Below are 13,710 nucleotides of genomic sequence, written 5' to 3' on the forward strand. Positions count from 1 at the left end.
CTGAGAGGAAAAAAAAAGTCAAAGAATCAGCCATTTCTTCTTGTCCCCAAAGAATGTCCAAACACTTCTTTCTCTGAGAATAACAGCAATCAGACACCTGGAGGTTATTTTTTTTGTTAGAGGCAAACCTGAATAGCTCTCCTTTCTGCTTTGCTGCTTCGTTTTGTTGTACTCTCCCTTCCCAAAGCCATACTTGCCATTTGTTGTCCTGTGTCTCTGGCTCCCTCTTCTTTGTGTTTGACACTGTTATGCTTGTTACGCTTCTTTCTCATACCTAGACAGCTTCACTATCAAAAAAAATCAGTACCCGGCCTCTGCTTGCCAGTGAAGCTTCTTGGGTCACAAGGTCAATATTCTCTCATATTTTGCTTTGAGCCTGTGATTGGGTAGTGCATCTTTTTTCTCAAGTAGCTGACTCCTCTGAGAAGCTGGGCTGTTTTTCACAGTCTAGCTGAACAGAAAACAATCATCACACCCACCAACACAACCGTATCACAGCAGTTCTAGTTGCCGTTTTTAATGTTTTCAACTTCCAGAGCATGTTTTTATTCTTGTATTAAATAGAAATGGTCTGTGTTCCTTTTTACTGTCTACTCTTTTACTTTCTGAAATGTTTCTTGCCCTACTCTTTCCTTTCCAAATACAAGTCTCCTCATCTTTTAGCCTTCTTCCCTCCAGTGAAAACTGATTAGTAATTTTTACTTATGCTATCTTTGTCACACTTTTAGGTACACTCTTTTCGAGATGAGGAAAACTGAATGAACCCGCCATTTAAAGAAAGACTATGCTGTCCCTATATAGCGAACTATGATTAATTTTTTCTTTTCCCTCCTCTTCATGCTGTCTCCTGGACTATTTGCTTTTTGGGTTCTCATTGAAAGTTTAGCTGTGATTCTATAACATAACAACATACAATAATAAACCATTATTCTGTAATGACCCTCTCACAGTCTTTTATCTTCTCCACATCGTCCAGAAGTCCTCCTCAACACCCAAGTATCTTCTTACTACAGTAGTTTCTTCTCCACACATCTCAGTGCTCGCTGCAGAAGTTAATTCCCAACACACTGCTATAACTGGACCCCCATACAGCAAATAACTGAATTGGTTCTATGATGTGTATCACCCAGTGTGGGAAAGTGCTTCCTGCATCATCACTTGGACACACAGCAAAACTAATAGCACTAAATTAGCCATTCCTCCTCTCTACCATACATCTACAGCTGCATGACACCTGAACCGTGCAGAAATTCAGCCACAGAAGGATACAGCTACATGACATGGAGTCTTATCCCAAATGCTACCACTCTATGTGTGAGACACAGATATTTCAGGAAAACACAGAGATTTATGGCTTCATTTTTAGAATGATGATGGAGCACACTTAATGTTTGTACCTTTAATGAAGAAGAACTATGGATGTTCAACCCTGTGCACAACATTAACTTTATCCATACCAACGATAAGGAATCTTATGTGCATCTGAAGAGCAGAAGAAGATAGCATGATTCACCTTTCAATGACCACTCTTCTTTCAGCCTAGACACTGTATTACAACCTTTCAGCTCATAAAATTCATGTGAGTGGTATTTAAGCCTTGTCTATCCAAATGTTTACATATTAAAATATTGCCCGTTATCAACAACAACAGTGTGTCTGTTTCTTCTCTGGAGCCAGAAGTATTCATATATGCTCCCTTGCAGTGTTACTAACGTTTAATTTAATACGTGTGCCAATAAAGTTGACACCCGTCATCTAATAATGATTTCCTTTTAAGTGGGAAAAAGTGAGATTTAGGAACTCAGTTGAGATGTGAGACCCAGTGGCTGAAGCCCCCGATCTGTTAAATAGCAGGGTTTTTTTTAATCCAGCTAGTTAGGGTTTATAAGTTAAAAAACAGGAGAATGGTTGACTTTGAAGAAATGTCTAAAAAGAACATCTTATTACCGTATACAGTGAAATTCTTCAAGGCAAGAGCTGAAGATTCAGATTTTCTAAACAGCCAACCTTGGTTAAGCCCCTGGGACCTTTTTGCACCCTTCCCACCCCACCTGTTTGGATATTAACTTTGTTTTTACATGACACCCAACACTGTCTCCCTGTGCGGTACTCTCTAAAAACCCTATAGAGAAACCAGGCTTTCCAGAGCCCCGTATTCCAGGCTCCGGAGGGTAATTTCGTTTTCATGCAACCTTCCGCGACTCGGACCAAGACAACTAACACGCTGCGCCATCGGAACATACTGAGGAGTGGGCACCTAACACAGCACGACAAACCCACTGTCTGTGCCGGCGCAGGCACCCTGCAAACCCCCACCCCCCGCCTCAAAGCGCGGAGCCCCCAAAGAACCGTGCAGGTACCAGAGACTGAAAGAAGAATCGCTCCTCTTCCAGGCAACAGGTTGGTTGGTTATTTTTGTTTTTGTTCTGAGATGCTACAAATACCCCAGGATTTGCAGTGAAATCTGTGGGCATCAGAAGAAAAGGGGAGGAAAAAAAAAAAAAGCAGCAGCTGTGGCAGGCGCTGAGAGCCCACTGCTTTTCGCGACTTGGTGTTAATTTATTTAAATCGCACGGTGGGCTCGTTATTTGTTGGCCATAATGCGAGCTGCCTGTTCGCATTTACGGACAGACAGAACAGGTCACCAGTCCCTCCCGGCAGGAACCCAGGCGCGGAGCTTGGGACCAAACATCGAGCCCCCTCGTAAAAAAAAGCCAAGCGCGGTGGAGCCGGCTCCCTGGGACCCTGACACCCCGGGGACCAGCGACCGAAGATAACATCGTTACCAGTCAAAATCCTGGCTGTAGCCCCGACACTTTTCTTCTGGCTTCGAAATATTTAAATGAACCCGAATTCCTCCCCCCCCCCCCCCCCAAATTTTCCTGGTCGAGCCCCGCACCGCAGGGCTGCCCCGACCCTCCGGGTTCCCACCGGCTGCGGGGAAGCTCCCGCCGCGGGGTAAAACCTCGCCGAAGCCGAGCTGCGGGGGGACGGGGCCGGCTCCGGCGGCGGGGTCTCTCCTCCCGGCTCCTCTCCTCGCCCCCCACCCCGTGCGCGGGGGTCCCGGCGCTTCCCTCGCTGCTCCCCGGTGGCGGGAGCCTCCGCGGGCTGCGAGACGATTTTAAAGCGAGCTGCGTGACTTCCCCCCCCCCGTCCGCCCTCCTCCGCAGGCAAAGAGAAAAGTTGCGCTCTCCGGCCGCCCACGCCGGCCCTGCGCAGTGCCGGTGCGGGTTACCTGTGCCGCCGATGCCCTGGCGGGCGGTCTCCAGGGGGAAGATGCCCGCGCACTTCTCCCGCTCCACCTGCCCGCCCAGGCAGAGCTCCGAGATGATCTGCAGTGCTTTGTGGCACAGGCTGCCCACGCCGTCCTCCGCCGGGAAACTCATCTTCCGAGCCGGCCGCCCGCTAAGCCATGACGGCCAGAGCGGGACGGCTCCGCGCCCGACCCGCGGGGAGCGGTACGGGAGCGGAGCGGCGGGAGCGGAGCGAGTGAACCCGCGCGCTCATCCGAAGAAGTAGTGGAAGGAGGAGGGGGGGGGGGGGGAGAGACAAAAAAAAAGGGGGGGGGGGGGAGGGGGAAAAAAAAGAAAAGAGGGGGGAAAAAAAATCAGCATCCACTTAGCAACGCCTTTTGTGCCTAGCGGGCTTCGGTAGGCGGCTCGGCCAATGGCAGTCCAGCGCGGGGGGGAGGGGGCGGTGGCGGCGGGGCTCCGCGCGTCCCCCGGGGAAACTTCGCCTTCCCCCCTCCCCTGCTGCCGGGATGGCGGCCCCCGGAGCGGCGCGGGGCTGGCGGCGCGGCCGGAGCCCCGGGGCCACAGCTCCCGGGGCGCTGGTCGCGCCGGCGGGACCAGGCGGGGCTGACTCGTTCGTTCCCCCGCGGCTCCGGCCGCTTTTCCCGGTGCGGTGGTTTCTGAGGCGACCGGGGCTGCGCTGGCCGGGGTGCGGTCCGCCGGGTGGCCTGGGGAAGCGGGTCGGCGTCTGCGCCGCGCTGCTCGGCAGCGGGGCCGCGGCCCTTCCCCTGCCTGGTGAGGGGCTCACCGTAACCGCGCGGTTGTCCGCTCTGTTTCCCCAGCGAGCTCTGTAAAGTTGTGGCTTTCTTTTGTTTGTGTTTTGTCTTTTTAATAGATAAAAAAGTTCCAGGGAACTGCGAGTGCTTGAACACGCCTCGGAAAAGCGGTGCAGCTCATGCTGCTGGCGGCTGTTGCAGTGCCCGAACAAGGCTTAAGCTGTTGATTTGCCCATACGCTGGCTGAAATTCCGAAGTCCCGATACATTCTTGTATTTGCGAAGAAAAATGCTTCTACCTCGATGGCGTACGTATGCCTTTCAGTACCTCGTTCTAATTAGGCGCAGTTGGAAGGAAGTCTGGTAGCAGTTTGCTGAGCAGCACTGCCTGTGGTCTGCTGCTAGGGTGTCCTGGTTTCATAAGCATGAGGAGTTAGCTCCTGCGCTGCTGCTGCTGCTGCGCCTTTTTTTTTCCTCCAGATTTCGATTTCTTAATCTGTTACCTGAAAATTAATAGCTCTCTCTAACAAACTGCAAAGTTTGACGTTTGAAAACTTTGTAAGCATCAATCGGTGACACTGAATTATGAAATAATACAGAAGTGTTTATTCCCGTTTTGATTCTGAAACTTCATCCTTCATATAGTATAAATACTTGTAAAAACCAGAAATGATAGTTCTAAAAATCAGCCTCTTGGCATTTTGAAGCCTCATGCGTTTATGCACATGCATTCATACACATGTATCTTTCAAAATCTTAGGAAAGTAACAGAGTCTGTTGTATACAAACTGTAACATCAACAGAAATTCTGTTCCATAAAGCTTTTTCACAGACACAGCAGGTATTTCAGAAATATCAGGTGCCAGTGAAGAAATCCTTCCCTTGTTCAGTGCATTTTCTGGGACTAGCATTGTCAAAGGTCTGTGTTATTTCTGCAAGATGCTCTGACAAATCCTGGAATGTTTAGACTCTTGCTGTAACTAGCGAGGGCGCAGAACTGTGTAGTCCTATTTGAAGACTCATTTAACCCTCGTGAGGACCTATATCTATGTAATTATCTCACAAGAATAGGCTTGACAGCAGTAGAAAGGTATGTACATCTTTTTGTTACAGTGAAGGCAACTGATGCCTGCTTCCAAACTTCAAATTATGAATGTATTTACTGTTTATGTGACATTTACAGTCCTGCTCCCAACATTCTGTCACGCACCACCAACTAATAATTAAGCAGTCTGTTTATTGTTGAGACATACTCAGAACTCTAGCAGCAGCCAACAGGAGACACATATACAGACTGGTGAAGGAAGAGTCTTAAACAGAAATTGGTTTTAACGAGAGTAGGGACTGCAGTGACTGAGACCTAAGCTGTTCTATTTCTGAACCTTTCTATAGACTGTCTGTGCACCCATGGGTGTATCACGCAGTCCATGAGTGAAATTTTTTGTCTCTGAAGTTAGTGGCAGTTTCGCCCTTCATCAGAAGAGTCAAAGTTTCACACATAGGTCAGTTTGCCACCGTGCTTGTTTACTTACGTAGTGAGACTTCCGTACGTTCTTACATTCTTCACCTTTGCACATGAGAACGTCATTTCACTGAAGATCATGCCACCTTATTACTATTGATAGTATTGGTAAGTACGTAGATACAGAAAGGCACAAACAAGTATATTCTACACTAGTAATTAAAAAAAAAAGTAAAATTGAAGACTGAGATTTTCAGGCAGATGTCTGGAGTCAGGTACCCAACTGGTACCTCTATTAGCTGTCCTAAGTACTTTAAAATATGGTTTTAGGTATACAGAAGATACCACCCACAGTAAGTAGTATCACTGTATCTTTGCCAAATGCATCACCATCTGAATCCTGTTCTTCAGTGAGTAGCATGGACATAAACCTGAATTTGTCAACAGAACAGTTCTTCTCAACCTAAGTAGCATGAGATGAGTTTCACTAGCAGGTGAATGATTCTGCTGGTGAAATATGCTGACGATCTTGTCCTAAACCAGATCCAGACACATCTGTTGTTGTTGGGGTCAAGTAATCGATGAAGGAAATTCTGACCACAGAGGTCCCTTCCAACCCCTACTATTCTGTGATTCTGTGATTCTGTATTGGGGAGTTTAGTCTGAAATGTGAATTCAGATTGGGAATCATGGCATTTTTTCTCCGGTGTGTTCTTTCAGTGGAAAACTACTTTTTCTGCATATGAAAGGGTATAAAAGCTGGTTTTCTAGCTTCAGCTCTCACTGCTTGGATTTTCAATAGCCTGGCAGTTTTAAAATGAATATGCAGTTGTGTCACGTGCCTTTGTGGCCACAAAGACGACTTCCCCTTTGGAAGTGCTCTCAGGCTGTCTCACCTCATGTGATTTGTTAGGATGCAGTGGACTCACGCCTGATGGGCTCCAGCTGCTGGGGTCACACCAGACCTTATCCACTCTTGATATGCTGGCTGCTGGTCATGACCAAGTTCATATTGGCTTGACTGCTTGCTGTTGATTGATGCTGACTAAGGGAGAAAATTTCCTGGTTTCACATTAATTGCGTGTATTCGTAAGCTCATATTATCTATGCAATATCCAACCAGTCGTTAGGGTACTACACTTTGGACTGGAGAAACGTGGGATAAATACCCATTTTTGTAAGATGTATCCTTTAACAAACACCGTGTTAGGATTTTTGAAGTTCAGTCAATATGGGTAGCCTAGAGGCAGATAAGGTTCAGATGTCTTTCAGAGTTAAGCAGCGCTACCAAGTGTGAGACCACAAATTATCTAGTGTAAACGAGTGAAGGCCTAGTAATTCGCAAAGGAAAAATGGACTGGTCTAGTGAGTATTGAGTTAAAAGTACGCTCTCTGCTGCAGGTGACGATAAACAGGTTTACACCTGAATAGCCATAGTAATGGTATACTCCACAATTAACAGCTTTTGGGCACTTTCTGAAGTGAATTTCTGTCTGAAATTCAGCTAGGGTGGCAGTGCACAATGCCAAAGACGTCTGCAACAGAAGGTAGTCTCTGACTGCATCTGTAGCCTTCCCTGCAAGCAGAGGCTGGCCCCGAGGATGTTGCTGGGCATGGCCAAGTGGAGCCTTTGTAGATATACACAGGGAGAACCACGATTTGCTCTTGATTTGTGCAGTCTTCAGCACCCCGCCTCCCCGTGCTTCTTGTACATAATGCCTGTTCACTTCTTTGCGTAAGGGCTCGCTCTGTATTTTTAAGAAGATGGCACCCGGTCTTAGGTGCAACCTTCAAGTACTTCTGTATCTTTTTACCTCAGCTGAGGGTTTGGCCTTGGTCTTATGATTTAGAATTAAGTAAGGATACCAAAAAAGCAACAGAGTTGGGGGAAAGGAAATATTTCAGCATTCAGCTTTTAAGAAGCTATGAGTAGACTAGACTAGTAGAAGAAGAAAGTGAAAAGACAGGTTACAAATACAGTTTTTGTTTGTAACAATGTTTAAAATACAATTTTTTTCCTGATAGCATCGCCTTAACTTTCAAATCCCTTTTAAACAGCAAAATAAACTCTGAAACACTAATGGTTGCTTTACTCTAGCTGCATATTTTTAACGCTCTAATTCTGAGTAAGAAGTGCCTTTCACCCCTAATGTTTAAAAAAAAAAAAAAGGAGAGAGAGCTGTCTGTCTGACAGTCATTATTACAGTTATACAGCAATCCAGGAGACAGTCCAAGCGGAACGCTCTTAACCTGCAAATTAGAGAGGAAGGGTGCCATGAGCTTTGTAAAGGTGCCCGTAATAGCAGACTGAAATGTTATGTCAGCTAGATATGGGAATGCTGCTGTTCTTTCCATCCTAATCGAGTGAAGATGAGATCATTATGGTCAGAATTGGGCCTTCGCTCATGAGGTGAAAGGCTAGCATAGGAATCCAGCACATGCAATCATGCCTTTCCTTCTTGTGATGTGAAAAGGTCACTGCTTGGCATCATTTTGTCATCAGAGCAAATACTGAATAGGTTGGTAGAGAGCTTCCAGCTTTTTGAATATTCCGAACTGCCTCCTTGGAAGAGGATGAAGGCCGCGTGGCTGCAGCAGTGAAGGGCCAAGGTGCGCATTCCTGTTTTCTGTCAGTCTTCAGGCTGTCCCTGTGACTTTGAGAAAGACCCTTGATTTCTCAGAGTTGCAAACTATAACATGAAGACAGTAATTCTTTCTGGCATCCTTTATTTTTCTTGTGTATGTAAGGTTTGAACACTCATGAACATGAAAGCTATCTTAGTTTTAGAAGTAATACGAAAAAGTTTAGATTTCCTTTTTTCTACCATTCTTCTCAATTTGTTCTTCTCACTTCCATACTTTCATAGTACCTATACAATGGAGCCCTCGTCTGGGTTGCTTTTTCCAACTTCCAGTTCGGTATGAATAAAAACCATGATCATAAAGACAGCCCCTCAGATTTGGTCGAAACAGATGCTTCCTCGATTTTCAGAAATGCTGAGCAACGCTTACTTTATTTTTTCCCTCTTAATTTGGTGTAGTTGAGACTACAAGTCTGAGCACAGAGGGTCCTACAGGACCTGCACAGACAGCTGAAGGAACTGCTGAGAGGCGGCAGCAAGTAACGTTTGCAGTCTTGTGGAAATGTTTTTTTGAAGATGTATGGCATGGAATAATTTGTGAAGATTTAAGGTGTTATAATTCCTCTCAAATAATTGGTTAGGGACAGAGAGCAAAGTGATTACTATTCTATTTCAGATCATGCTTAGTAAGTGGCACACAGGATGGGGAAGTTTTTGGTGTCTCAGAGTCCTAAATCCACTGTGAATTGTTTGCTTTTCAGCTACTAACTGGTAATTAAATAAAATACTTTTTTCACTGCAAAGCCATAAGCATGTGGTATGGTCTTTTCTGTGGCTGTCTGAGCGGAAGGAATAGCAAAACACTCGATCGGGAAGCCAGCAGATCCCCAGAGCTCATCGTGGCCATCTGGGGGAATGGCTGTGTGGGCCAGCACGCTGTTTGCCCCTGATGGAGATTTCAAGGCCTTCCTAACCAGCTATGAGCAAAGGAGCTGTGATTTCATTGATCAATGACCACAAAATGAACAAGTGCGTTGCTGCCAGGGTGCGGGAAGGGCTGGCAGCTCACTAAGGAGCCAGGAGAAATGGTGGCTCCCCGTGAAGGTGCGAGCAGGGCAGGGCCCGTGCCATTCCCCCCACCCCCCCCACCAGGAGCAGGGCAGCGGGGGGAAGCTGGGGGCAGCCCCGGGCATACGGCACTTCCCTGGGGACAGGGATGGGCTGAGGCTGGGTCAGGACATGGGCCTGGCTTGGTGGGCTGTGGGAAGGTGGAGAGCGGCCCTGCTGCAGTGTCCCTTGGGCAGGAGCTGATGGCCCTGGGGGCAGAAATTGAGTCCTGGGCCGTGGGGAGGGCGAGGAGAGCTCCGGAGCATGGGCAGGGATGGTCTGGCCTGGCAGTGTCCTCAGGGCCCTGACAGTTCATACAGAATAGGTCATAATTGCTATTAGACGGAAGTAAAGGGTGCTTAGAAAACCTCAGTTGGCTAATGTTCAGTCCTAAATGGGGTGAGGTGGTGGCTGGAGACGCGGTGCTCTGTGCGTCGGTGGCGCCAGGCTGGTGACAGACAGAGGAGCAAGGTAGCAGTGACTCCTGTTGTGTGATGGCTAATTACACGTTGGAAGAGGTGAGAAGAGCAGTCTGGAGACAGTTTCCTCCTCTGATAGGTTTTTTAACCAGACAAAGTATTTTTGAGGCTAATAAGCCTTTTACATCTGCCATTTCTCAGTTGAAGGGCTTCCTTGTCTCTGCTCTGTGACACCTGCATCACACAGCGTCTCATTCTCATTTTTATAGTTTTTCACCTACTTTTTGAAGCAGCAGAAAGGCAAGGTCACAGAGAAGAAACGTGTTCGAGCATGTGTGTGTGACGTGGTGGCTTAAAGGACATATTCTATTGAATGGTAGCATGTTAACAATCTCTGCTGCCTTTTTTCTTCTCATTACTTTCCCTTCTTTCTCTGAGTTTTACTGACTGAGGTATGAGGTTGTGACTGCCACTAGAGAGGTTTCTTCTGCTGTGGATGAGAAGTCGTGCTGAAATAATCTCATGATTTATGAAGTAGGTGGGTTTTGAAGAACTCAGAATAAAAGATTAATGATTTTTTTCTTTCTCGGCAGACTTTTCTACGTTTTTCCTCAAAGCCAGCTTCCTCAAAACACTCCGTTTGTGGTAATACAAGGCAACCACAAGCCTTGCTGAAATAAGGTATGTTTTGCTACTAGAATAGTTCAGTGCAGCAAGATTTTACTGATTAATTTGGGCTGTTCATCTGCATCTGATGAATTTATGTCTCTGTGTGCCTTCCAGTGAGGTGGCTATGAGCATGCTCCTTATTGGTTTCTAAAAGCTATTATCAAACTGAACCCAGCCAGAAGCAGTGTGTTTGGTGATTATATTTTTTGTTCTGGTTTTGTTCCTCTGTACTTTTCATGGTAGAATGCCTCCTATAACATCTGAAAATTTTTCTTCCAAAATATTTAATTAAAGAGCCTGATAAATTAAGGATTTTGTGGCCTATTATGTTGTATCCCCCTCTCAAGGCAGCACTGTTTGGTGAATGTATGATTAGGTCCTAATGGAGCAGTAAGAAACTCATTGAAATCATTTGTGGTGGTGCAAATACAGCAAAAAAATATTTGTTTTGAAGGACTACACTCTTTTGCTACAATACATTGAGATGTCTCTTGTCTAAGCTAATGAGAATAAAATAGGTCAACTATTTACGAAATGAACACCTGTTCATCTATGCTATCAATAGCCACTGAACAGGATTATTACATCTGTATCAGCCATTTCGTTCCACATAATAGAAAAAATAATTACTCCTCAACATTGTCAAAAGAGTAAAACTTCATGCTTTTAAAAGACACCAGCCCTGCCTCGACATTCATTTGTGATAAATGAGCCTCATTTCAGCATTTGTTGAGCGGCAGGAGACCTTTATCCTGTGACATTGTTCTATTCCACTGTAGTTATTTCTTAATTATCTCTGTCGTCACTACTTTGGAGTTTGGTATATGTTACTGGCCAAATTCAGCTTTGACTTAAGTGTGTACAATGCCTTTTACTCACAACAGAATTTATGTCCATTTGTGTCAGGACTGAGCTTAATTCTCAGCGCTTAACCAGTGGCTCGTGATTCACTTTCCTTGTTCACAGCAGTTGCTGGAAAATGAGCTCAGAAAACTGATTTTTACAATGAGCAAATACCATTCAATACAAATCTGTGGATCAGTTTCACCCTGCTGTCTTCCTCCTCTCCTTGCCTTCTGCCCTTATTCTGCTGGGGAAAAAGGAGAGCTGCCCGAACAGGGTGTCTGACATGTCCTACAAGCCAGGTTTGCAATTTGCACAGCGAGATAGGCTTGTTCTTTGAAGGTCTGATAGTGGCAGCAGGAATGTAGTACTCCTTGGCCATCCTCAACCAAAGCGATCCCCTTGGGTAACTGAAAATTAATCAGATTGTCCCTGCTGGGCTCAAGTCTTTTGTGCTTTAACCGCTGCGTAATATTTTGGCTAGACCATGGGACCATAGAAATGTGCCCAGTCATAAAGTGATATATCATGTTCTGATTCTGAAAGCGCCTGTTTCCCACCTAGGTCATGGTAAATAAATTCTGGTAGGCTTAGAAGGATGTTTTTTGTTCTCTAATAATTTGTAATTTAATTTTTTTCAGTGAGAGAAAGAAACTAATCTCTGGTAATTATAATTGACTCAACTTTAACTTTGCATAATCAGTCGTTTCAGGGATTTCTTCTTAGCCCTTAATCACTGCTCTCCTTTCAGTTTACAGTCAGGGGAATAAGTCAGAAACAATGCTCAAAGACAATCTGTTAGCGCCATGCACAGGCCTGTTTATGTGGTCTTTCATTAGCAAGCAGAGTGCAGTTGCTGAAGAATTTGGTAGGGATGGGGGCTGGCAGTGTGCACGGCTTCCCAGAAGGAATGGGAAGGGACCACGCAGGGCTGTGGCATCAGTTTTTCCTCCAGCGCTGACTGACAAAGTGGGCAGGTCTGGTGCACTGGAAGAAGTGTGCTGCACCTCTTTGAAGGGTTGTCTTGTCCCTTTCACTTGACCTGAGGGAAGTCAATTTTCCTAGCGGATTCTGCCTTATACAGTGGTTGTGGTTTTGTAAATGGCATAAATAAATGCCAGGAATGCTGATTCCCTCCATCCCACTCCAAACTCTGGTTATCCATCTTGAATTAATTATCATATCACAAAGTACGTTATTTACAAATTTCTTGATCTAATGTGTGAGCATTGTGGAAACTGACAGCAGCAGAACCTGCCTAGAGGTCACAGCTATTAATAATTGTGAAGGCTGTATCGGGGCTATTTTATTTTAAGTGCACCATCTATACATTTTTTTTTTTATGTTTATGGAAGAAATTTATTTTTTCAGCTTTTTTGAATATGCTGTCACATTGGCCCACCGCACCGATAGGAGGCCTGTGACGTATACACAGATGTAGGAATGGATCAGGATATAGGACAGTATACCCACAGTAGTAACTCAAGCATGTAAACCAACATGTTTCAAATGTGGCTGAATTATGAATATTCTTATCAAGGTTTCATATCAGGATTTCTGACTTGCCATTCAATCAGTATGTATATATACAAACAGTATTTAAATAAATAAATTCTGGTGAGGCACAAAGTTGAAGGGATGGAAGCAGAGACAAACATTCTTGCTAGTACATTCGAGTCTCTAAAACATGTGGCTCACTAACTTTCACAGGCAGCTTCTCTTAGTGTCTGGTCTGTGTCCTTACAGGAAGGTGTCATAATACGTGTTTCATTCACAAATTACCTATCTGAGAAGGAACATGGCAGAGTTTCAGAGGATGCTTCGCCATTTCAAAGCCCCTTAAGAAAATCTATACCTGCAAAATGGCATTCCTACATTTTTTCAGAATTACTTGTCACAAGTGCTTTTTCTCTTAAAAACATGAGCTTTTCCCAAATGGTTTGCAAAGCACACATTCAAAGGCAGTAAATATCATGATAAAATAATACAACAATGATTTGAATCAGTCATATAATAACTGACTGAGAACAAACCTCTGGAGTACTCTAATTACAGCATCCTCCCATTCACTGTAGTCTTCAGAAATCAAGCCACAGTTTTAAGGTAGAATCACTGCCAAATAGCTGTGTTTAGTGTTCCTTTCTTAACAGTGAATGGTGCCCTTAGGGAGAAAACTCTGAGAAGGTGAACTTTTAAGAATGCAGGTTTTAAAGCAAAAGGAGAAAAAAATTAAAAGCAATCTTCTTCATAAATGTAAAAGCTTTTACATGAATTCTGAGTCTAGCACTGTAGACATCAATTTCTCCTCCCAATAGAGATAAAAATATGGCCAAACTCGTCTTTGTACCTAGTCATCATTTGATTTAACGGAAAGAAGCCTGCAAAGAATCCACTGTAGGTCTGGTTGTGAGACTGGTCCTGTATTCAGGTTTTGATGAGGTTTTCACAGAATTACAGAATCACAGAATGGTAGGGGTTGGAAGGGACCTCTGTGGGTCATCTAGTCCAACCCTCCTGCCGAAGCAGGGTCACCTACAGTAGGCTGTAGAGGACCTTGTCCAGGCGTGTCTCGGTTTTGCTCTATTTCAGAGCAGCCTAAAAGCTTTTTTAAAATAAATGAACA

General features: G+C 45.0%; 1 protein-coding gene and 1 long non-coding RNA gene across 5 annotated transcripts in view; one reads left to right on the top strand and one right to left on the bottom strand.

Annotated features, from left to right (window-relative positions):
• The window catches only part of SYT10 (synaptotagmin 10), a 41,418-nt gene extending 37,910 nt beyond the window's left edge, over positions 1–3,508 (bottom strand). Inside the window, exon 1 of the mRNA XM_075428733.1 lies at positions 3,236–3,508. Within this exon, the coding sequence (XP_075284848.1) occupies positions 3,236–3,386 (151 nt within the window). The 5' untranslated portion in view covers positions 3,387–3,508. The remainder of the gene's footprint in view (positions 1–3,235) is intronic.
• A 342-nt stretch (positions 3,509–3,850) lies between these two features.
• The window catches only part of LOC142362219 (uncharacterized), an 89,202-nt gene continuing 79,342 nt past the window's right edge, over positions 3,851–13,710 (top strand). For all 4 annotated transcript variants that reach the window (XR_012764829.1, XR_012764830.1, XR_012764831.1 and 1 more), the window contains exons 1-3: positions 3,851–3,898; positions 4,126–4,313; positions 10,169–10,256. This is a non-coding gene — a long non-coding RNA (uncharacterized LOC142362219). The remainder of the gene's footprint in view (positions 3,899–4,125; positions 4,314–10,168; positions 10,257–13,710) is intronic.

Source organism: Opisthocomus hoazin, chromosome 8, assembly GCF_030867145.1.
Source record: "Opisthocomus hoazin isolate bOpiHoa1 chromosome 8, bOpiHoa1.hap1, whole genome shotgun sequence".
Taxonomy (NCBI): Eukaryota; Metazoa; Chordata; class Aves; order Opisthocomiformes; family Opisthocomidae; genus Opisthocomus; species Opisthocomus hoazin.